Source organism: Cygnus olor, chromosome 2 (genome assembly GCF_009769625.2).
Source record: "Cygnus olor isolate bCygOlo1 chromosome 2, bCygOlo1.pri.v2, whole genome shotgun sequence".
In the NCBI taxonomy this organism is placed as follows: Eukaryota; Metazoa; Chordata; class Aves; order Anseriformes; family Anatidae; genus Cygnus; species Cygnus olor.
Genome location: NC_049170.1, coordinates 106,492,140 through 106,517,424, shown reverse-complemented (window position 1 = coordinate 106,517,424; position 25,285 = coordinate 106,492,140). Strand labels below are relative to the sequence as shown.

At 43.6% G+C, this 25,285-nt stretch overlaps 1 protein-coding gene across 1 annotated transcript in view; it reads right to left on the bottom strand.

The window, feature by feature from the left end:
* APCDD1 (APC down-regulated 1) overlaps positions 1-21,195 on the bottom strand; it is a 31,301-nt gene extending 10,106 nt beyond the window's left edge. Inside the window, exons 1-3 of the mRNA XM_040549992.1 lie at positions 20,908-21,195; positions 11,910-12,093; positions 10,018-10,549 (exon numbers count right to left, since the gene is read on the bottom strand). Of these exons, the coding sequence (XP_040405926.1) occupies positions 10,018-10,549; positions 11,910-12,093; positions 20,908-20,956 (765 nt within the window). The 5' untranslated portion in view covers positions 20,957-21,195. The remainder of the gene's footprint in view (positions 1-10,017; positions 10,550-11,909; positions 12,094-20,907) is intronic.
* Between the last annotated feature and the right edge of the window lie 4,090 nt (positions 21,196-25,285).

Below are 25,285 nucleotides of genomic sequence, written 5' to 3'. Positions count from 1 at the left end.
TGACTCAGGACTGGTAGGAGGTTAAATAAAGAGAGTGAGCTATCAGAAGGCAGACAGAAACGTAAGGGGCTTGTATATGATAGATTGATAAATAAATATATTTGTATGTAGCTCTATTTCTGGAACAAACTTTCATGCACAATCTGATAGAAGTCCAGTGTCTTCCTTCCTCTTGTCTACAGTAAACACATCATCTGCAAGCTTGTTTGGGACTAATGAAAGGGGTCTGTTGAACCTCTAGCTCTCTTTAGAGGATGTCAGTCTTTTTCTTTGGAAAGGGTTTGGTTTCACAGAACCACAAAATCTGCTGTTGTCCTTGCATGGACACCTTCAGTGAACCAGGCCAGGTGTCCACCAAATAAATACTTCTTTCTCCAGCATAGCTGTCCTGCCATGAGGCAGACAAGTGTTACAGCTGCCTAACACCTGGATGAAGTGGCTGTGGTGAATGGGCACTTGCTGCAATAAAAAGGGAGTAGGACAGGGAGAAGCTGGGGAAGTGATGAGGGAAGCAGGAGTATCCCTTTCAAAGCAGTGAGATACCAAAGTGGCTCAGGCATCTCGTAAGGCCATACCCTGAATGAATTGCTTCTCTGAGATTAGTGCTTGAATCTAAGCCTACATTTTTCACTCTGATATTATCTTTCACAGAGTTATGAACTACTTAGTGGAAGAATATGCCACATGTAAAACCCCTCAGTACAATTTTTGTCCAAGTAATGTATATGAGAAAGATCTAGTTTTATTATGAGTCAATTGGACTTAATTGTGGAGTAATTTATGTTTAACAACTGAATGTATTTTTCACTGTTGCTTTTTCAGGTCAGCTGCTTTTGGCTCTTAATTGCACTGGCTAAAGCCTTGCAAATCACTCCCTTTCCATTTGTCTTAGGAAAGATTATTTTCTAAAAATGGACATTCAAAGAAAATACAGAACAGAGGCTGAGGACGTTTGAGTCCAAACACAATTAAGTACTCTCTAATAAAAAGCTAATTTGGGCATGACATAAACTAAAAAGCAATAAAATGATCAGCGGACAGGGTGCACATCTGTTTCATGTTTCAAATATCTTAGGTGCACAGTGCAGTATTTTTAATACAGGGGTCTTGCAGAAAGGAACAGCCCCAGGGATGGCCACTGCTCGGTGTCTGCAAGATCCCTTCCCATGGAGATGAGGGGAAGGGAGCCTTGTTGCAGCTCTGCAATGCTGAATCTGTGCTGGCCCAACTCCTCACCCTCCTGGGTGCTTCTCTGAAGCCAACTTGTGAATTAATCCATGAGGCCATGAGGGTTGAAATAAGTCTGAATCTCTGGCTGGAAACAGTTCTTGTATACTTGGGGAGAAAATAGTTTGTGATCTGAAAATTTCCATGAACATTTTTCCTTATCCCTCCCTCCTGCTGCCTCAGCTGAAGTGGTAACAGGGCCAGACTGCTCTGGAAGCCAAGCAGAGAGGTTTCTAATAAAAAAGCAAACAAGGATGAGGTTCCTTGATCTTTTTCCCAATTGCTGTGGATAGTCGGAAACACAAATCGTCTCAGCACATTTTATTTTTGTGCTTAAGTTCTATTAGATTCTGTGGCTGCCTAGAGCTAATTCTCCTCTAATCAATTCATAGTGTTTGTTATGGCCCAGGACAAAAAAACTGTCGCACAACTGGGATTTCTCTCAGCAATGGTAAAACGGGCTTTGAATAACACGTAGAAAGATCTTTTTGGAAGGTGTTCTAGTTTTCTTTGAGCAACTTTGTATTTTGATGCTGTCGTTGCCCAAGAAATCCATGGGCCAAACCCTTTCCAAAATGTACAGGAAATCTACCCTTTCCTTATGGTTAAAGCAGAAGCTGAAATCATTGCTTAATATCAAAGAGAGGACCTGCAGGATGTACTGCAGGTGTATTTAGGCACAAAACAAACAAGCACAAGTAGTAAAGAGGAGGTTGAAAATACAGTTATTTTCAACAGAACATCTTGCTCAAATATATTTACTCTGCTATCTATCTATTTTTATATGCTGAAAATGTGTCCGTATCTCAATAAAAAAAATAAATTAAATGGTATTTGTCTGAAGCAGCTCCAGTTGTAACCCAACTTTTCCCCTGCAGATGACTATTTCTGATATTTGGCAATCATAGAATCATTAAGGTTGGAAAAGACCTCCAAGATAATCTGGTCCAACCATCCCCCTACCACCAATACCACCCACTAAACCATGTCCCTAAGCACCACCTCCAACCTTTCCTTAAACACCCCCAGGGATGGTGACTACTTAAGAGTCTGAGAGATGCAGTGCATTCTTAGCACAAAAGCATTTTAGGGGCTTTCTGGGCATTTTTAATGGAGAATTTTGACCATTTTCTGACAAGTTCTCTCTGTCATCTTTTATAGTTGCAAATACTTGGTATTGTACCAGACTAGACACATTAAGAAGACAAAAGCATAGAAAGTAGTAAACTTCTAAACCATCCGACAGTATGGCAACTCTTGTTCTAGGTCTGGTATTAGGGCAGACAAGGGACTGGTGCTGTTTAGAGCTGACTCAGGCTGAGGAACAGCAGCTGACAATTTGAGAAGTGGTGAACCTAGCCAGTTTTCTCCGCAGCAGTTTGTTTTGCATCTGCAAGGTCTTGAAACTGACATGAAATTACACATTATTTTCCCAAAGTAATTTGGGAAATCATCTCACCTTCTCTTTTTATCTGGAGCTGCTGCACAGTCAACACATCCTTCCTATCCCATAAGCTGGTTAGGAGATTCAAGCATCAGCTCTGCCTCAGAAACACAGAAAAGTGCTGTTCTTTGCAGTCAGTTCTGCTGCCTTTGGACTCCCTCCTCGCTCTCCTCTTCCCTCCCAGTAATGCCAGTATCAAACGAAAACCCAACCCTTAAACTCCTGGCAGAGCAGTTGCTTCTTTCTGCAATCTCTCTCTAGGGGCTCAGGCCTTTCAACTTTCAGTTTTTATTCAAACTCAGATATTCCATGTGGCTACTCTAAGTACACCCATCCCTCCCTTTCCCAATACCATTGCCAGCTGGGTCTGTTCCCTCCTCCTGGGCTGCTGTCACCACTGCTCAGTTACAATACTCAGTGAAGTCACATATTTCACATTTTTGTAGCAATATCCTGCCTTATCAAGTTGTGTACTGACATTAAAAATATTTCTACAACATTCTTCTGCTGCTACGTCTGTTTTACCTATGTCTGTGCAGGTGTAATGTGGAAAGCTTGGTTGGAAGAGCCAGTTTCTCAGCTGGTATAAACCCACCTTTGGCTATCACTGATTTGCATTGGTTGCATGGCAAGAAGCAGGTATTGTTCATGGCTGGAAGAGGAAGACAGGTTGCATCTATACTGTATTGTGCGTGGCAAGGGCTAGCAAAAGACCCACCGCCAGGGGAAGATGCTTCTAAACAACACGAGGCAGCCCAGGCTCTGGTTACTCACAAGTTCGTCTTGCTCTTGCATTGGGGACTCCCCTTTTAGGGTAGATTCTGACCATGAGAGAAAGCATTGAAGAAGAGGAGAAAGAAAAGACATGCTTAGCAGTGACCTCCCACACCCACCCAAATGCCGTGTGTCATGGGCTGGGCTAGGTAGGCCTGGGACGAGGCCTATCTGGCCAGGGTGCCTTCAGCCTCACCGCCCGAGAAGCCAGGTGCCAGGTTTTGGTATCAATTACTGCATGCTCCCAGGACAAGTACAAAGGGAAACCTCTGGAGAACATCAGCTGGGAGAAGGTGTCAGCTCAAGGAAATGCATCCAAGTAAACAGAAAAAGTTAGATGCTTTGCCTCATGCTGCCAAGGAACCAAGTCCACCCAAAGGACACTTTTATGAATTGCTCAGTGTAGTATCAAGCTCTACTCTTCCACTGCTCCAGATAACTGCAGACCAAGACAACACTTTAATAAACGGCTACAATCTCCCTCTACCACAAAAGTGATAATTTGCAGGCTTTCCATGACCTCATATGAAGCTAAGTTGGCTAACGTGCATTAGGCTGGCTCTGGGGAGTTGAAAAGCATGGTTGACAGAGTTATAATTCAGCTTGCCAAAGGGAATGAAGAATAACAAAGATTTAAAACTTTAATTAAAAAATCTTGAAGCAAATGAAATGCTGGGGAGAGCGGTAACTCCTTTGCAGGGTTGTCAGTTTGGGATTTCTTTTGGTGGAGAATGGAGGAGCTGCATGCAGTAAGGAGGGTGGAGGTATGTTCAGATTTATCTAAAAATATGTACCATATATTTTAAGATATTGAGGAACGGTTTTTATTAACTACTCCCAGGAAGAGAAAGATAGTGAAGGAATCTGAAGGCACTACCATTACACAACTGTCTGATCTATCACGTCGATTCCATTGCACAACCCTGCATAAAACTGAAATAAACACGACCGCAATGAAATACAAGAGTCTTCTGCTTGTTCCCTTATGATATAAACTCCTTTAGTCCGCACCAAAGATGGGAACACAGATAAATACTGGCCTTTTTCTCAGATGAATTTACTCACATGTCCTCTATCCAACTAAAATGATACTAATTTATAGTGACATGAATATTTTGAGAAGAAATATCAAAAAAAATCCTGGAAATTATGAAACAACAGTTTTAATGCCCATCTTCAGGAACAGAATATTCCAAAATAAAGCTGCCTTATGCGTCTATTGTACCTTTAAAAAGCAACCTATGTAAGCCTACTTATACTCCTACTATGCTACTGCATAGCAATATTGACAATGAGTCCTCCATTCCCGCTTAAAAAACATGAAGTAATTGTGGTTAGATGCCAACAAGAAGGAAGGTGTCAGTAGTTTAGATATATTTGCTGCGTTGATCTGAAGACCCTTCTTTTATTTTGCTAAACTAAATAGTTAACTCTGATCTGGGGTACTGTATTTGTGTTGGAGCAGACTTTTACTGTAATTGCAAAACAGACGGTGATCAGTGAAGATGAATATGGTTTAAAAACCAACACAGCTTTTGAAGGTTCAGCTAGAAGCTTTTTGCTTCTCTTATCTCTGAAGTGCATCATACACATTGTTGTTGTTCATAAACCTGGAATTAACCTGTTTGAACAGTCTTCTCAATGTTCTTTCTGCCCTCATAATTTCCCTAATCAAGAGTCTTTTGCCAGTAATAATGAACAAAAGAAACCCTTCAAGTGTTGGCTTAATCTGGAAGTCTAGTAGCACTGCTCTGGCAAACAGAGGAGTTTTGTCCTCCAAAATTATGCTTTTTGATTGAGATAATATTTTGCGTATTTCTCTGAGGCGCTTCACATGTTTAAGATCTATTTATTAACTTATGCTTGCATTTCCTTGTGAGCACCTCCAGTACTCAGCATTCCCCCTACAGATGAAGTAACCGAGTTTCAAAGAGATGAACACCCAAATTTTCAAAAGTTTAGAAGACCTCGTGCACTTTGTTCTTTTACCTCCTGGCTAAACCAAAACCCAAGCACCAGCCTCCATACGTGGAATCAGCTCCAGCTGCAAACACCGAGTGGTGCTGAAAGTCAGCTTCCAAAGGTGAATAAACTTGTCAGAGAGGATTGACAATTTGGGATTGCTTTTCCTTGGGAAAATTTTAATGAAAATGTGTGGCCAGCAAATGTTTGAGCATGGCAAAGGCATAAGGAAATTTATTCTAGCATGTTTTAGGATTCTTGTGATGTTCCAGACCACTCCAGCTTTGTTCCTAAAAAAATGATCTAACTAGAATGATCTGCCATCACAGCTGTGGACTGATCTTTCCTGTTACTCAATCAGATGATAAAATAGCACGAGGAGTTCTTTGTTTACAAAATGGTATTTCTGAGGCAATTAGATGTGAAACCAGTGTCCCAGTATTGCTGTTGTAAACATTTCCTGTGTTTTTAGACATAGCAGATATCTCTGAAAACATCTTCTGTCCTTATGCACAGCGAACGAATACTACATTCAAGCCTTCCTTCATGCTACAAGTTCCCATATAGATTTGCAAATCAGGTGTGATTTTATGACTGGTCAGCCAGGCTCCTTGGTATTGTCCTAATCAGTATTTTTTGTACAATACAGATGATGACCAAGCAATTCCACCATCCTGCCCTTTCCACCAGCATGCTCTTTCCTGCTGGGTAAAGAAGCTGAACGTGCACTAGCTTGAATCCCTTTCTAAACTCTCTACATCAAGGCACATCAAAGACATCCAACCCACATCATCAGCAAGTCCTAATTCATACCTTGAGCAAAGCTAGAGGACTGCTAAGATAAATCTATACAGTGACCTATTAAACAGCTGCACTTAAGAACTTCCACGTATTTTACAAGAGGAATTTGTTTAAGGTATGCTCTTATCTACGAACATTTGTAAAGCTTTAAGAGATGACATATTAGATATTTTTAAAAGCTCCCTGGTTTTATATGAACACTTGAGATATGGTAATCTGTGAAATTATTCAGATTTGTAGCTCAGTATAAAGCTGTCTGGTTTTTGGACAGCCCTTTTGATTTACCATCCTGTGGTGAAATCACTGCAGGAGTTTGGAGAAGGTCCAATTCTATTTGTTTAAAGTCCTGATCATGTGGCTTTGGCATTCCTAGCATATCCAGCAATCATTTGCTTTTAATTACCATTCATTTCAACCACATAAGTAATGAACGTGGCTACCACATCCAACTTACAGGCTGTGTAAACGCTTGAGCTGGGTGGAACTTTCTTCTATATCCAGGCTTAACTATAAATTTAACTCAAAATGTGAATCCTCTTAACTTATTTTAGGCAGGCCTTTATAAGTATAAAATAAAAATAAATAAAAAGGAAATGAAAAAAGCCTTAAATGAAAGATTCCACACAATACACCTGATTCACTTCAGAAGCAATTTCCTGGCCTCCCCAACCTCTTGGTATGACTGTAGAAACCTTAAAAAAACAAGTTGATTTAACGTTTCTATTTATTCATGGTGTCCAGTTTCCAGAGGAGTCTGTGACTTGTAGTTTTAAACTCAATTTAGCATTTAAACTCATTTTCAGCTGGGTCCCAGTGGAGCAACAATTAGAAAAGGAAAGGAGTTCAAAGAAGAAGGGTTATAACCTTTCAGTGGTATGTTTGCCTGAGCTTTAAAAAAAATGCATCTCTGTTACTATTCTTCTTCCGTTCAGCAAACACCAAGTCACATAGCCAGGTTGAGAACCTGTTAGCAGACAGAACTTCATGGCTAAGAACAAATCAAAACCCAGAAGTCTTTCAGTGGAGCTAACGTTAAGGTTCATTTCTCAGGGGTACTATTATTTGTGCCATGCTGAAAACCTACTATCAGCAAGCCCAACTTCTCTCAAGATAAAAGAAATCTCACATCAAATCTGAACAAGATTAATCCACCAAAAATACGAAGAGAACCTAGGCTGCTGCACACGTAAAACTTGAGTTCTACCTTCTCATCTGAGAATGGTGTCCCAGTAAACCAGACACTGAATGTATACATGCACACGTTGTAGGAGCCAACTAGACTGTGCAGCCAAACATTTGAGGAGAAACAGAGCTGAAGCAACTTGCCAGAACTCGTAACTGGACAAAATGGGTGTCGAGCACTGGTCTGAAAGTTATGACCTGGCAGCTCCATTTGTGAGGCTACAGGGGTTTCATCACGGAGAGCTGGAATTTGTATGTATTTTGGTGTACTCAGAGTTAACTTGTGCTTTCTATAGTAACAGCACTTTCTGTAGCCAATAGTACTCCTGTGAATGGCATTCCAGTGTCAGAAATTCAGCCTCAAGATTCAGCCTCTGCCAAGATCTGGCTACCAAAAATATTATTTGGAAGCACTGTACTTCATGAATACCAATGGATAACTTATTGGCTTGTCTGCCTTCCTACACCCCCAGTTCTTGTAAACATACAGTATAGGATCTACATTGTAGGTTTTCAATGATTTCAGAGCGTGAATAGCTCAGGACAGGACCTGCCCACCACGACACGTGGGACTGTGGGCTAAATGCATACAGGGTGGCTCAGACAGGCGCCCTCCACAGTGTCACAGCTTTTTGATACATCAGAATACAAGATACATCATATTATGCCTAAGATAATGGGCTTTGTAATTGTAAGTGAGAGTTTCACTGCTCTCAGATAACTGTAAGGTCTTTAAGTTTCGTTTTTTGTTTTTAACCGGGCTTGAGAAAGAAACCTCTATGCAAGATTTAATCCTTTTAATTTGAGCATTAAATTTCAGAGGCATTTAGAGGCAAAAAAGTGATGCTACAGTAGTTCAAGAGACAGGCAGGAAAATTGTGACCAGTGTGTCCTAAAATTACATCAGACTTGGACAAAAGTCTTATTTTCATAAAGCTGGTTGACAGCACACCTGATCATTCTGACTGTAATGAAATTACTTACAGGTGGAAATGCATTTGCCATTAAATGCATCAGGCATTTACTATGTCATCTATCAGCCCATAATAAGATAACTAGACTTGACCAAATAGACCTGAAAATATAATCAGTTGGGATGTATTAAATTGGTAGTTTTGTCTCTGTACATGTGGTCTCTGTACAGGTGGTCAGAAAAAGATCTACCATATTCGCTGAACTAATATAACATATTACTTCACACAGCTGGTGTCAAATAATTTGACCCTACAGATTTCTTTAAAGGAAGAGATTTAGGAAAGAACCTTCACTCCCGAATGAGCACAGAGAAAGCAGATGTACTTGTTTGAATTAATTAGAGAAAATTTAAACTGCCATATCCAACATTTTTGATGAGGAACGTGCTGCGGTTCATCTACTGCTGCTGAAACCCTTTGTTTTGGGAAGAAGCAAATTTGTCCCTGGTCACTTGAAGAGAGCATAAGAATAACGGAAATGACGGCAGTGTTTGTATAGAGACATACCTGACTGCAGATTAAAATTATCACCAGGCCAGGTTATTAAAATGATTACAGGCAGATCACGTGAAGTCCTGAACTACTGAAGTTCAGAGGAGGCAGACACAACACGGGGCAGACAGAGCGGTTTTGAATGAAAGGGAAAGCCAAGGTTTTCTCATCTAAACTCTCACTTCCCCTGTTGTGTTTCCTGCTACTGCTGATAAGCTGTAGCTGATGTTTGAATCAGTTGCAGTGAGATGATTAAAAATTGTGATAACCCATTAGCTGGAAGTGATCCTGCAGCAGTATCTAGCTGGAACATATTGATAGTAACTGCAGCCTGCAATGTGGTTCCAATTGCTGCATTCCTTTGAAACATCACCTGGAAAGATGTACAGACAGACCTCCTGCTACTAGCCATCAATGTCTACTCTTCCTGTTTGATTTTTATTTAACTTACTATGGGTTGATCAGTTCTCACTGAAGCTAAGGGCACTCTGAGGCCCCTTCGAAAACTGAACTATCAATGAAATTAGAGACCCATTCAAAATTCACCTGTTTTTCATTTCATTAATGTGTGTACGTGCTTCTGGATTCATGACCTGCAAAATCTGTCAGTTTTTTTCCCTTCATGCTGTCCCTTTCATGTCTCCACCTTCCAATTTCCTCTTTCTCTTCAGGTTATGGATCACCTAACTTCCATATGTTGATACAATTTGATTTCCTCTCTCCCTAACACTCCTGCAACTGAACAAGCATCCACTGATGCCTCTTTATCTTGCCTTTTTTTCAGTGCTGTATCAAACTTTCTTTCTTCTCTGCCGCTAGCCTACAACAATAGTCCCAGCCAACAATTCTCACCTCTGCATACATGTCTTTGATTCCTTCTCCAGACTCAGAGTGGCCTTTGTTGAACTTAGCTCATCAGACTATTTTCACACATTAGATGCAGTCTCATAAACCACAGAAGAGTGTTTTTTTCTATGCACATGAAGTATATTCTGTGATCTTTTTATAATTGAGTACATCACCTGTAAGGCCACCGTCCATCTCTCATTTTAGAACCACATCCGCATTTTAGATTACACTAGTACGCTGATTCAGAAGAGCTGAATAATGCAGGCTTTGTCACTAGTATCTTAAAAAGATGGCATATATACACACACGTACCTTGGCATTTTGAAGAGGAGGTTGGTAACTAGAGGGTCGGTAGTACCTCCTCTGGGTAGCATCGGTATGAATGTCTCCGAGAAATAGCTCCTCCACAAGATGATCTAAGTTGTGATGCAGATACTGCTTCTCCACGCGGATCAGCTGGAGTTCATGCATGGCAAAATTCAGAGCTTTGGTGCATTCACAACCGTTCTCTTCTCTCAGCAAATCATAGCTCACATCTTGCTCCCAGGGACTATCTTCTGGTATAAATCCAGGACACGTGTGGTTCACCAACTCACTTAATTTTTTGGCTATTGCTTCATTGTGGCATATGATCTGTACGTTGCGTAGCTGATAATCAGCCTCGGTACCCCCCCGGATGATCCAGGATGCTTGGCGAAGTCGAATTTTGCCACGTATAACTAATGTGTAGATAGGGTTTGTGCAGCGATTGCCACCATAATAGAACTGATAGGCTTTAAATGTGTTATTGTGGTAGAATCTGTACGATCTTGTGACGAACTCGGGGCCTGCTCTAACTTCGCAGCTGTGGGAAGATAGAGAGTGATGGAAATAAAATTTTAACAAGGCTGCATGTCATGTACACTACAGGTAACAAGAGTGAGCAACACTGCATGGGTCTACAGAGATGCCTGGATGCTCATGTCCCTCTGGCATGAATGGGAGTAAATAGGAACTAGGTATATATACCTGCCAATTTGCCAACAATTACCTCTGCTATTACACTATTACCAATATATTTCTTCATGGTGATTGTATCTACCCAAGGGCTTACTCTCTGTAGGTTTAAATACTTTGAGTCATATTTTGCTTTTCTTTTTTTGTCTAAGGACTGCTGCATGACTCAATTCTCTGAAAAAAGTAGCAGCATATTAAACATCTATTCTTCTCTTTTGCATGCTAGATTTAGAAAAACAGCTGATAGCATCAGAAAGTAAAATGCCAAATATCCACAGAACAGTGCAAAGAACAGGTTTCTACAGCTGTTGTACAAGCTTCTCAGTGGTGCACCGCCAGCTCTGGTCTGCAGAGAACCTGCAGGATCTTGTCCTCAGCTTTTGCAGTCAAAGTTTCAACAGGGGTGGCAGTTAATGCAAACTTCTGGCAGTTAATGCAAAACTTCTACTTGGCTTCAATATGGACCATGTAGTATTGAGGTTGCTTAATGGAGGAGTGTTGTTACTTTATTTTTTTCCTGAAGGTGTAAATAGAAGTTAAATTCCATTTCTTCTAGAAAATCCTTTTATACCTTTAAACTTGTCCCCTTTCTTTGTTATCCACACTGCTTAACATAAATACACTCCTTCCTGTTAAAAATCCCCAGACTTTCCTACTACAAGTCACTTCAAATAAGTGGGTGAATATTGCCTGCTGAGACATGGAAAGAAAAATAGCTCTCTGAATTAAAAGTCATCATGTATAGAGAAGAACAGAACTGGGGAAATACAGTTTCTTAAATTCTTTTGCTAATAAAACTTGTGCTAGACAAATGCTCTGAAAACAAGGATCCATTTGATGGATCTAATGTGTGTAGTCAAAGATAGTATAAAGTTATGTTTGAATAAGCATCCATTTTGGCAACTCAATGGTCTCTTTCTCATTTGAAAAGAGATTTAAAGATACTTCACAGCATGCTGTTTAAAATCCAGACCACAAATTGATTCATCAAGACAGCTTTATAGCATGCTATTCCTATGTACATAACGCAGCTCCTTCTCCTTTTGTGCATAAACATATATAAAGCATCTGGAATTTGGAGCATCACCATATTAAAGGAAGTATTTCCCCTGCTGGTAGAAGTGGGAATGTTCATACTTCCTCTCTGCTTCCTTCCCCTTTTCTCTTCCACACATATTACTCAGGCATCTTGCTTGATCTTTCCTTACCCAGTGGATACCCAGTGTCCCTCAATATTGGGAGGCATTTGCACAGTGATCCGGGCTCCATTGTGAAGGTGTTTCAGCATGTGGTGACACTGCGACTCCTTGAAAGCCCTCCATGCGCTCTTCTCTAAGGACCGAGGGTGAGACCTGCTGTCCGGATGAAGAAGAGCAGAACCCTCTCCCAGCCCTGCAATAGAAAAGCAAAAATCATCAAGAGACCCTGGTGAGATCACCTCCAACATGATAAAGGAGGTTGTGAACATCTTGCATTGAAAGACACTTTTTCACACTGTTATGTGCCTAGGAAAGCACTACTTACATTTCTTGTCTCATCTGAAAAATAAATAAATACGGGATGCTCTTCCTTCATATCAGTCCATGAACAATCCACTAAGTAGTCTAGCTTTATGAAACATACTGGGGAAAGGGGCTTGAGCCAAAGTATTGCATTTTTAGACCCAGAGATGTGACTGAACCTAACTTTTACAGACACCTCTCTAGCCTCTGGTCAGGACAATCAAAAACCTGGACCTTGGAGCTTTCAGAAGGTTGCATCCAGATCCGGATGTAAACTTTGCGGTTTCAGCCCACCTCTAATTTGAATGCTTCTATAATAAACTTGCAAATAAAGACTACTCTTTAAAGCCAAGGGAAAACAGATACTAAAAGCAAAGCCTCTGCACACAGGAAGCCTCTGTGATGACTGAGGTGGTCAATTAAAGGCAGATTCTGCTATTTTTATTTGAAAAGGGAAAAGGAATTTCAAAAGCTAATTTTATCTCCAGCACACAGTAATTTTGGTTTCTAGTAATGTATACATACAAAACCCACCAACGATCTTTCTACACAATATTAATTGGACAAAATGAATACGTAGCTTCAGAAGGAATGCGCCTTTACTCTTTTAGGCATCGAGTGCTCTTAGATATGTTGGAAAACACAGATCAAAAGAAAAACACACATCTAGAGGTTAAGAGGTGAAAAACATGAACCTTACATAATGGGTTGGAAACCGTATTGCTTTGCCAAAAGGAATTTAAGAACTGCTGGGCTAGAAAAAAGAGTACAGGGTGGGTTAGAGGGACTGCTTTTGCGCCCTGGAAGCCTGGATTGTTGTCTCGGGAGAGGGAAAACGTGGTAACACATGCTCACAGGGACAGGGGCTAGGATTTGCCCCCTCTTTTCTGGTGCTCTCTTCCCTGGTTTGGCTCAGGAACAGGGCTCTTCCGGTTGTGTGTGGCACAACCTCTGCTCGCACACCCTATGAAGCACCAAGCCACCTAACGCAGACCCTACTCTGTGTTCCCCAGGCCAGACATCTAAAGACTAGGCATGAAGAGCATCCTCTAAATGTGAGGTCTGTCATTCAGGGTAATCTTGTGGCTGTGGCTCAGTCCAACAGTGCATGGTATTGCTAAAGAACTTACAAGAAAATCAGCATTATTCATTTTTAGATAGACACCATTTCAAATTTTTGCCATCTCCTATTGCTAAAAGAAAACAGTGTCAATGACTCATTATGTTCACTAGGTCCTACATCTTCTGGAAGAAACTTGGGCTAATACCTGGGAAAATGTCATTGCCAAAAATATACATACATGTCAACTGTTTTCAGAGAGTAATTCCTAAGCTAAACAAAGGCAAGAAGTTATACAGTAGATAAAGAATGACCAGAAACAATACTATAAATACTTGAATGTAAACAGTACTCATCACTGAATGATCTCAAGATTTAATGAGATTAATGAATACAACCTCACAAAGTCTACTAGAAAAACTGGTAGCTTTGTTGCAGGTTACAAACAGTTCTTCCACCTGAATGAGAATTTATGGCCTTACTTTCTAAAGGGTAATAAACATGAGAGATGCTTTGATATTTGAGCATGCCGTCGGAGATGCCCTTAAAGGAGCCTGACTTTCAGAGGGTCAATACCTCTCCCTTTCTGAAAGTCAGTCTTCTCAGGTGTTTCTGCATTGCCGATCAGTCTCACTTACGTGAGCACCGAACAACTGTTGTTCTCCAGCCAGAAACAGCAGTGCCATTTCAGAGGTGGTATGGCCACGCCAAGGCGATGCTCTGCTGGAGCTAATGATCTTTTGAGAGGCAGGATTTACTAGACCGGTTTGGTCCTTCATGCACATCGTCTCCTGGCCTTAAGCCAGCATCTCTGCACAGCTCTCTGCTGTACCTGGTCTGCAGCCCAGCTCACCTGGAACAGCACTCGGCTCCCTCAAAAGCTCGGGCTTATTGGGTTTATCTGAAACCTCGTGGCTATGGGGCTGACGTTACAGGCCCTTACGCTGCCAGAAGAGCAAGTTCAGCCAGGTCCGTGTGAACTTACGAGTAGACTTATTTTTGTTGTTATGAATCACACCTAGTGACAGAGACCTACTCTTCCAATACCCTTCTCCACCTCTACATCTCCACACACTCAAAAAGCCCACGTTACTTCAGCACATCATTCTGAAATTGAGTAAAAGCTCCTCTTCATGGGTGCAGAGCCTCTATTGTGTCAGCAGAGACACCTTCTGCAAGGTACCTGCTCGATGCTGGAGCCTTCGGTACTAACTCTTTCAACAGAAACACAGCTGTCAGGATGTCTCCTGCAAAGAAATAATCTCACACTCAAAAAGCCTTTGAAAATTTACATTTCTGACTTGATTTGTTAAGCACTTGAAATCTGCCATCAAGAGGAGGTTTTGAAACGGTTCAAGTAATTATTTCCAAGGCATATTTGTTATGCAATTTGCTTTTGGGCAGTTATGTTTTTCCTAATTCATGTCATATGACTCATGAATACAGATACACTTGAAAATGAATGATTTATCCCTTTTAACATAATTGAACATTTAATTTCTCCAAGCAAAAATCCTTTTACAGGAGGATACCATCTTTTAGGTGTGCATATCAAAGGAGAAAATGCAGTAACTATGTTATACATTGCCAATTATTCCCTGGAGGAAATAATGAAAAGAAGGGGTTTTTGAAAAGGAGACGAACTTTATGTGATATTATACAGCATCTTTTTGATATTGCTTAAAAGCCAGTTGTGCCCCAACTCTCCCTGGATGTACAACTGGATGTAGTTCTGTCTTGCAACTTGCAAGCAACAAACCCAGCAGATGGAAGGAAGATTTGCACCATCAGCCACCGAGATTCATACCTGAAGAGAGAGTATTTGCTCAGAACTCCAACTGTGACAAATGAGGATAGGAACAAATTTAGGTGATCAAAACAGGCATGAGGACACAAGGAACACTGCAGAGATTGAGGAAAAGATGTAGAAGATGTTTGCATCACATAGATTGGACATGACTATCAGGATAGGAATTATGGTGTAAGATTAAAAGGCAGTGATGGGACCCTTACCTTGCTCACTACACTTTGCAATGTTTGTGTTGCAAGGGCAAGGAAATACTTAATTTAGCACAGTCTCCGCCCTCACTGAGTAAGCATTTCAACATTTTTGTAAGCACCTACATATGCCTGCATACATGACTGCCATACAAAGGTGCCATAACTTCTCTTCTATCATCTAAAGATCCCCTACAAAGACTGGCGATGTGCTTCCTGCATGGGGCATTAAGCTGAACACCACCTCCCTGTGCTTTTCCACACTGAGGGTAATCCGAAGCAGCACAGTGTCCCCTACTCTCCTTTTGGCTGTGCACAGTGAAGTGTTCTGCAAAACCGGAGTCTCACGGGGCTGATAGCACTCATTTTAAAAGGTCCGTTTGGCGATGTTAAGTGGGATGCTGCTGGAAGGCTCAAGGTTAAAAAGTGCTTTCACAAAACTGGCAAAAGAATTTCATGGCTCTTGAAAGCCCACTTCGGAGCCTAGACACAGTTGCAACATACTTGGAGCCACTGCTTTCATTCAAAGGGATCCAGCTCTGCTATTCTCTACAGCACAGACAGATGGTAGACACCAGCACCTCCATGACAAGTCATGTATTTCAGACTCAAGGTCTGACTTACTTTTATTTATTTATTTATTTTTGTGTGTGTGATATGAAGGAATCTTGTGCATTTGATTGAAAAAAAAATCCATCATATTATCACTCAAAAGCTTGACAACCTTCAAATAAAAACCATTCTTTGCAAAAGGCTAATAGCAGTATTTCTGTGAAGCCTCTGGTTAACACTAACGTTAGCTATACTATGACCACAGGCCATAAGATTTTATCTCCCTCCCCGTGATGGCTGTTTACTCAAAGGAGCAAGCCCAAAAGGAAAAGTAAAATTCCAGAACTTGTCAAAAATACCAGCTAGAAAAACAAAATGAAGAAAAACACATTTTTGATGCATCGATATCCATCTTCACTTTCATAATCAAGCCCGAGTAGTGTAGATCACAATACAGCTTTGGCATCGAAGTTTTCATGGAAGACAGCACAGGAGGTGCTACAGCTCCATATTCTAGCTGGAATCCCCTCCCAGGGCCTCACAAATCACACGTTAGAGGGGCAGACCCAACATCTATCTGAATGGGAAAGCGGAGCTGTGCGCAGCTGACAGGCCAGTAAGGCACAGCTAGCAGCACGTACTGTACCAGGTGCTGATAAGGAAGAGGGTTCAGGCTCCGGGGTTCACCCATAAACCTCTATCTGATGTGGGAACAACCACTCTAGATAAAAATAATTGCAAGGGAAGATAGGTTACTTTCAAGTTCTTCAAAGATTTCTGCGCATAGCTGCGAGTAAAATACAAATCTTAAAAGGGCAAACTGCTGGCAGCCCATTACCCAAATGTGTTTCAAGAGTAGCTTTCTGTAAAAGCTCCCTGCCAACATTTCTGCAAAAAAACTGTGAGCTGCTACACTAAATGGCTCGGTTTTCTGAAAAATAGTATGCAAATAACGAACAATTGCACCACAGATAATGGTAAGTACTGTTGTGCTTGAACACAAAATCTCATCTTTTAATTCATACTTATACACCCGGGCCAAATTCTCTTCTCAGCTATTCCTGGTTGCAAAAGTACAACTCGAATAATCTTAAATGTTAAACTGTTTAGATTTAATCAGTTTAATTAACAAACACCTCTACCGGAATCCAAACCATGGCTTCAAATGTGGCCAAATGTAGTGCTGCAAAACGCAGGCTCGAAGCTCCTAGGCTTTTGGCAGGTTCACCCTTGGCTGAACGGGAGAATAAAAGTTACCAGAAAGGAGGACTCAAAACTGGATTTAGCTTGGGATTGCTTAGTAGGAACCGCTTTTCTTTCATTTACAGCAACTTAAATCCAGAATACCATTTTGTTATAAACTAAAACAATCTCGAGCGGCAGTCCAAGTTCGCGATACGTGATGGCTTCACCTCCGACGGAAACATCTGAACATTCGTGCCGCATTTCTGCAGCAAGCCCTGTTCAAGTTCGAACTTGTCTGAAACTTTAAAAACTTTACCACAGATAAAGAATAATTGACCGGATTAAGTTTATAGCTCTCCTTATCTGGGCAGTTGCCCTGCACAATTAAATAAATACACATTTGGATTACGCTCTGTCTTGATGTGGGAGCGTGCTAGATAACGCCCATGACAGGCCTTCAGATGCAGTGCAAACTTGTGTAATTGCAGTGGAGAATACAATGTCCCGTTACCAAGCTGCTGTCTGTGTTTACCAGTGTTTTCCCTGCGCTCGAAACTTCAAACAGTCCTCACAGGATCAGGACCTAAATTAGCTACCATGAACAAAGGGGCCAGGAAAGGAAACCTGAATTTCATAGTCATAAAAGCAGATGGGACAATGATTTCCTTTCTCAGGTATCTGCTGCCTTTCTTGTGCATGCAGCGTTTTCGGGCACGGCTTCAAAAGAGACCTGTAGCCTCGCAGAGGGAAATAGGCATTGCACGGTGTGGAAGATCCTAGAGACAGATAAAGTAGCGTTAAACGGGAGAGTGAAAAGGAAACTCCTCCAAGGCTGGCTGGCCCAGGCTTAGACCCTCCATCATCTTATAGCTCTGTCCTTGCTCCATGGCCCCGTTTGGGAGAGACCAGAGGACCAAGTGCCAAGAAATTGCAGAGCTGAGGAGCTCTGTTAGGTTTAGGTTTGGCCATTAAGTTGGATCACTGCTTCCTTCTGCAGCCACAAAGGGTTAAAGCCCACCTCCACGCGGGGCAGCTGGAGCGCGGTGGGTGCAGCTCTAGGCCGTAAGTGCAATTCAATATCGACAGTAGTTTGGTCTTGCCCCCTTTGAAGCCGACATCTGGTCTCCATCACAGACATCTGCAGTGCTCTGCCGCGCGGGCTGCACACCCCGGCTCCATCCTCCATACAAAGCACGGGTGTTTGTTCAGGTGGGACTCCCTTCAATGCTGATGGGACTTTTGTCCAAGTACAGACAGCACTAAACAAGCTTATTATAGGTAATCCCACCCTCCACCAGCCCTACCTAAAGCACTGCATAGATAATAAAACCCTACTCTTGATTCGAAGAGCTGAGCCTATTTGCCTTCAGCGTGCTGTATGTGAGTCTGGGGCTCCACCACCTACCAGCCTGGCTCCTACAGGCTGGCTACAGAGTGCCAAAATCACCCCTTCTGCTCACGACCACCACGCCATAACATCATGAGCCCACAGCCAAGCCACGGAGATGGTTGAAATCGAATTTACACGGATGAAACCGTGAATAAAACTCAGCCTGTTTTCTAGCTCTCCCTGCTAACTCTAGAAGGCTTACTGCAAGCGGCGTGTCTTTCTCTCTTTTCCTCTTCGTTGTCTTCCAGATTTCCAACTGAAGTATGTTACTGAGGGAACGGATCTCATATGCCTCTAGCACGGAGCGCAGTTCTTGTCCATTTTACAGACATGGGTATTTACATCCTTATATATTTACTTATTGTTTTCCTGAACAGGTTTTGAAATTAAACACTTTGCAACTAATTTAAGCAATATTGCCAGAGAACTTTTGAAAGCATAAACAGTTTTGCTCTGAAACACACAGCAGTCCTGCCTTCATCATCTTTATTAGGACTATTTCTATGACGTTATCAACGAATTATTTTAGTTATGGTTTCTAATTCAGCGGTAACATAATCAGAAATACACTAAAGTTTCTTCTTAGCATTTGTATTTGTAAAAAAAAAAAGTTTACATTTACAAAAGAAATTAGCCAAATTTGTTTTGAACCCACTTGGAGGTGGCTCTTATTAATCAGTTTTTTTGGAGCTGAACGATCTTAGCATCTGACATCTGAAACTTCTGTGGCTTTTTGTCTAAGCAAAGAAAACAGTGATAATGGACAACTTCCAGCTGCAAACCTCTTTTGACACTGTACAGGTTTTATTTTGACTAAGGAATACAAGTTTTTCCAAATTGTAATTCAGCGACATTAAATTAGGCATTTCTTAACATAATGAAGGCGTAAGCTATAGTCTTACTGGACATTTTGACTTGCATTATAAAGCTTTAAACCCTAAATACACACACACCCTCTCACTCACTTTTAACCCTTAATTTGCCATGCACAATAGAAGAGTTTAAGACAACATCACGTGATGTGAAGAGGCTTAGCACTGCGATCCCCTGGGATTGCTGGTTATTCTTATGTATTACCAGTTTGGGCTAGCCGCTGACCGAAGGATGCTCCTGTTGACTCTGTGGCACGCGGAGAAAAGCTCTAGGCCAAGTTAAAGCTAACAGGGTAAACACATTTCGACTGGCTGCACTTCAAATGCATAATGTGAGTTTTCATAATGTGAGTTTTCAGGCTTTTAAGAGGGCAGTAGTTTCCCCATGCTTGAAGCTCAGATCCAAGCTGTGCACTGCTACATTAGTGATCTGTTTACACACTGACCTGTTTCTTTCTATGACAATGTAGGTGTACGTTATTAGGTGAAATATAACTACATATGGAAAAAATGGACAATTTTCCTACTTCATCCTCTTTTGGCAGCTGCTGTTTTGATCTGATCATCATCCCTGATTTGTTTCCCGCTCCAGCCAGGGTTCAGCACTGCTCTGTAATTCCAAGCAGATGAGCCAGGGAGTCCAACCCTGTAATTACACCTCCTCTCCTTACCCTCTAACTTCAAACCTCCCATTTCCACTTTTACGTCTCAGTTCACAGAGTTTTAAGGAACACCTTTGGCGTCCCAGCAGGTCTGGCTTAACTAAACACGTTTATGCACTCTCTGGATTTCATAGCTGAGCTGTGAGAAGGGTATAAAACCCCCTCCTGGGGAACGAGGTCTCTTGCTCTTTGTCTCTCAAAACAAAATACACAATCAGAAGTCCATGCTCTTTATTATTTATTGAATACCATCTGTGTGCTTAGCACTTGTACAAACACAGAGAGAGACAATCCCTGCTCCACAAAATCAATCCCAGGAACAGCTTTGAAACCCTTACCCCCCCTCACAGACCTCACATTGAATCCATGTAGGTTGCTTGCATCGTAACAGCTAAATTCCTCTTTTTACGAGTAAGCTCAGGGTCCTAAGAAATTTAGCAGGAGGTGGCTGGATGCTGCAAAGCACTCCCGAATTAGGAACATGCTTCAGAACGATGCTGTAGCTGAGTAGGTTGAGTCACTCTTTGACAACAAGATCTCACCCGGACTTTTCAAATCTGGCTGCCAAATGTTGGACATACCTCAGCAGCGAATTAAACAGCCTCCTTTGCAGAAGTCGCTCTTGATGAACTCCGGGATTCTGGGCAAATGCGTTGTCACCTAAAGTTGTCTTGGTATGAGCGTACAAGCTGAACGCAGCACACTCCAGTCCCATATGCCAAGGGCTAACATTTTGCCTACTGTGCAGCTTCAGAGAAATTTCATCCCAGGGCTAAGCTGAGAGCGTGTCGGAGCAGAACTGCCCGCAGAGACACCCGGGCTCTCTTCCACTCGGGCACAAGCCCCGGCGGTGACAAAGCTGCTGCTTCCAGCCCGCAGCATCCCCACGGGAGGTGCCCGGCAGCAGCCCCGTCCCCGCAGCTTTCTGCCGGCTCCCACCCGCACCACCCCGACGGCTTCCCCCGGCGGGGTGCCCCGCACTCACCGTGCAGCAGCAGGGCTGGGAGCAGGCACCGCATGAGCCTGCCGTACATCTCCGCTCCGCTCCGCGCCCCTGCGCTCCGGGACCCGCGGCTCAGCGCCGCGAAGGGCAGCCCATGGCCGGCGCTAGGGGGCAGGCGGCCGGCGGGACCCTCTCCTCGGGGCTGCCGGCCCCCGCTGCCCGCTGCTCGGGGGCTCCCGCTCCGATCCGCTCCGACCCGCTCCGCTCCGCGCCGCCGGCAACTCTCCGCGGAGCGCCGCGGCGGCCCCGCTTCATATTTCCCCTTCCAGCGGGAGGAGGAGGAGAAGGAGGAGGAGGAGGAGGAGGAGGAGGAGGAGGAGGAGGAGGAGGGGGCGGGAGGTGGGGACTGCGCGGCCAGGGAGGGCTGCAGGGGGCGGCCCCGCTCCGCCCGGCACCCCGCAGAGGGGTCTTCCCGCGGAGGGAGGGGGAGGACGGACACCCTTCTCCCCCTTAAACCCCAAAATCCCCCGCCGGGAGGGTGGGTTGATCGGTGCCGGGGGGTGCAAGGTGCCCCCGGGGAGGCTGTGGGCAGGTACAGCAACCCCAGTGCCCCTTGCACCCCCGCCGTGAGGATGCACCTTCGTGTGGCAGCGTGGCTCCGCGTTAAAAGCAAAGGGTGGGCGCCTAGGTTGCCTTCTTTAGGGATGCGCTCCTCTGCACGCCTTTCGCCCCCGTCTGTAGTTTTGATTTTTAGGCTGGGCTTAGGCCCTGGTCGTGCAAGCGCTCAATGCGTGTGCTTAGTGTCGTACACGCAAATGACTCATGGGGCTGGGTTTGAGCACGGGGCTTTCTTTTATAATGTCCTCTGCTCAGGGACATCATGTTTGCTGGCTTTTCTTTGGACTCGTGGGCTCAGCCGTAGGGTCCCATGGCAAAGAATGTGTAACAAATTGGAGAAAATCAACACATCTGAGTTTTGAACAGTTTAAGCTAAAGTGTTTACACACTGCATGCTTACAAAGAAATACAAACAATAATGGCTCCTTCCAACTCCCTTGAGAAGAAAGAATAAATTTAATCTTCCTTATTCGTATAGGGAGGAAACAGAAACAAGTAAGTGGTGAGTCAGAATTAGAGCTCCGGTGCTTTGGATTCTCAGGGTTAAACTTTTTCCTTCAAACAACTGTTTTTCAGGGCAGAAAGAATGGTTTCTAGAGCACTTGGTGGCGGTCTCTACAAACCAGTCGTGTTTGGATATCCGGTCAGTGACCTGGAGACAGATGCACAAAGAGCAACCTCCTTCAAGAAGCAGGTGCACATGAACATGAACAAGTAACACGGGGTACGGCCATAAAAATGCCTTTACCCAATGTTATTTGCTCAGCTTCAACCCATTTTTCTAGTTGCCACAGAGATGTTTGTCAGCTGTGCGTGTGAAGGGAGGTGAATCAAAGGATAATAGTAAATGGGGTTCCATCAGGCTGGCAGACAGTCTCTAGTGGGGTTCCACAGGGCTCCATTTTAGTTCTCTTCAATGTTTTCATAAATGACTTCAATGTAGGACTTGAAGGTATACTAAGTAAGTTTGCAGATGATATTAAATGGGGAGGAGCTGTTGACTCCCTCAGGGGCAGAGAGGCCTTGCAGAGAGATCTTGACAAATTAGAGTCTGGGCAATCACCAACAATATGAAGTTCAACAAGAGCAAGTGCCGGATTCTGTACCTGGGATGGGGCAACCCTGGACAAATGTACAGAATGGGGGATGAGGGGCTGGAGAGCAGCCGCACAAAAAGGGATCTGGGGGTTCTGGTTGACAGCAAGCTGAACACGAGCCAGCAGTGTGCCCTGGCAGCCAGGAGGGCCAACCATGTCCTGGGATGCACCAAGCACAGCACTGCTAGCCAGTCGAGGGAAGGGATTGCCCCGCTCTGCTCTGTGCTGGTGTGGCCTCACCTCAAATGCTGTGTGCAGTTCTGGGTGACACAGTATAAGAAGGACATAAAACTGTTAGAGAGTGTCCAAAGGAGGGCTACAAAGATGGTGAAGGGCCTGGAGGACAAGACGTATGAGGAGCAGCTGAGGTCCCTTGGTTTGTTCAGCCCCGAGCAGAGCAGGCTGAGGGGAGGCCTCATGGCGGCCTGCAGCTCCCTCACGAGGGGAGCGGAGGGGCAGGCGCTGAGCTCTGCTCTCTGGGGACAGCGACAGGACCCGAGGGAACGGCATGGGGCTGGGACAGGGGAGGGTCAGGCTGGGTGTTAGGGAAAGGGTCTGCACCCAGAGGGTGGTCGGGCACTGGGACAGGCTCCCCAGGGCAGGGGTCACAGCACTGAGCTGCTGGAGTTCAAGAAGCATTTGGACAAGCAGCTCAGATGTGGCCTGATTTTTGGGTGGTCCTGTGTGGAGCCAGGAGCTGGACTCAATGATCCTTGTGGGTCCCTTCCAGCTCAGGATATTCTGTGATTCAGTGATTCATGCTGTATACCCAGTGTAGTTGGAAAAGCTGTTTGGGAAGACTTGTGTACTCCACTTGGCTGTTTTTAGGAGGGGATCAAGATTAATCCAGGCCAAAAGTCTTAATTTCACCATCTGTAACAATCTGACAGGAGCAAAGACACCAAAGTAGGTTTTCTTTACCTGCAGGCTCTGTAAGGCCCAATGAGCAAGTTAAAAAAACTTCACTTATATACGGTACAAGCATCTGTGTTTATGAGTCCTGGGGACCCTCGACCTACTTCAGGTACGTTGCCTCCCCTGTGGGATACAAAGATGCGTGAAAAGCAATGCAGGTGAAAAAGTGAGCTGCCCCGGGGCTGGTCCTGAGCAGCACACTGCTGCGAGGGGGTCCTGCCTGGTGGGACGCAGCCAGCTGGAAGAGTCTCACTTGTTTGGCCAGAGTACAGACACGGTGTGTAGGAAGGCTCTAGTAATGTAAGCCTGCTACTGCTGGTTAGTGAGTGCGTGTCCCTTCAGAGCCCGGTACGTATTCCTGCTGTTGCCCCCTCCACATGTCCAACCTACAACCTCTCCTGAGGAAGCAGCAAGTCAGAAGGGGATAACAGAAATGCAGACCCAGGGTTTAAGGGGTAGCCAGCATCACTGGGAACACTAATGAAGGGCTAGAAGTTTTGAAGTGTAATTGTATAAAAGTAGCAACATCCCAAGGGAGGTTTTTTTTTTTTTTTCTTTGCTGTAGACACCATCTATTCTGCCATCTTTGAATCAAACAACAAAATTATCTGCAAAAAGATGAGACTGAGAACTGTCTGCAAAAAGTCGGTTATCCCAAAAGTGCACAGCTCGTCCCCTAGGAAGTGAGAGCCCCCCCATCAGCAGCATCGCTAACAGCTTTTCATAAGCAGAAAGGGGAATGACTTTATTGCTCCACTGGCCAACTTTGTAAATTAGGCTCCGCTTGTGATTTACTATCAGCGCAGCTTCAGATGTGGTAATGAAGTAAAATGAAATCAATACCCAGTGGACCCAGACACGGTAGAACTTTCCAAAAACAACAGAGACTATACTTTGTCTTTTACTTGCCTTTTTTATTTCGCATTATTTTAAGGACGTGGGATTTTTCAGACTGATGCACGATATTTTTTGAAAATACGCCCAGTTTAGTCCTACTTGTTTCATTACTGTGCCCCTGTTCTGAATTTACTGTTGTTGTAACGGGAAGCGGTGACAAATAACAGCTCTCCGCACTTTGATCTAAGCAGCATGTCACATCCACGCCCATTAAAAATTATATTAACCAATCCAACCATGACTTTCTGAACTTGGGCTCCTGGGGCAGGGTATGTGCTTAATGTCGATATAAAGTAAAATCATTTACAAAGGCATCTCGGCCATGTTCTGAAAAATATCATGGGGAGGGAAAGCGTTTTAAAAAGGAAGTCAGCAGAGTCTTGCACAGAAAGTAGCCGTTCTGAAACACAACCTGATGGGAAACGTACTTTGGGGCTGGGGCCCTCTGCAAAAGTATTAAAATAGGAAGAAAACTAACTTGTTGGGCTTGTTGCGTGATACTTCAAAGACCTAGGCGTATCAGCACGGCACTCGTCTAGCTAGGGTGCAGGCTTGTTGGCTGGCAGCCAATGCCAGTCTTGTGGTGAAAGACATTTAAAACAGAGACACGATGGGAAAGAATGGAGGCTGGGAGCATATGGGGCACTTTATGCTGTGGAGAAGAATGGGATGGGGTAGCTCCCTTCGCCTCAGTAATGCTTTGGCAGTGCCACAACTGTGATTTGCTAATGGATAAATTATGTTTTTTAAAAAGACAATATGTTCTTTTGAATAAGGCAAAGGAGTGGGATGTAAAGATTTATTGGAAAGGAGTGGAGTGACTAATTCACGAGGAATCAAAAGTCTGACAGATTTCTATTTGTGAATTGTCCATGTCAAATTTGTCAAATCAA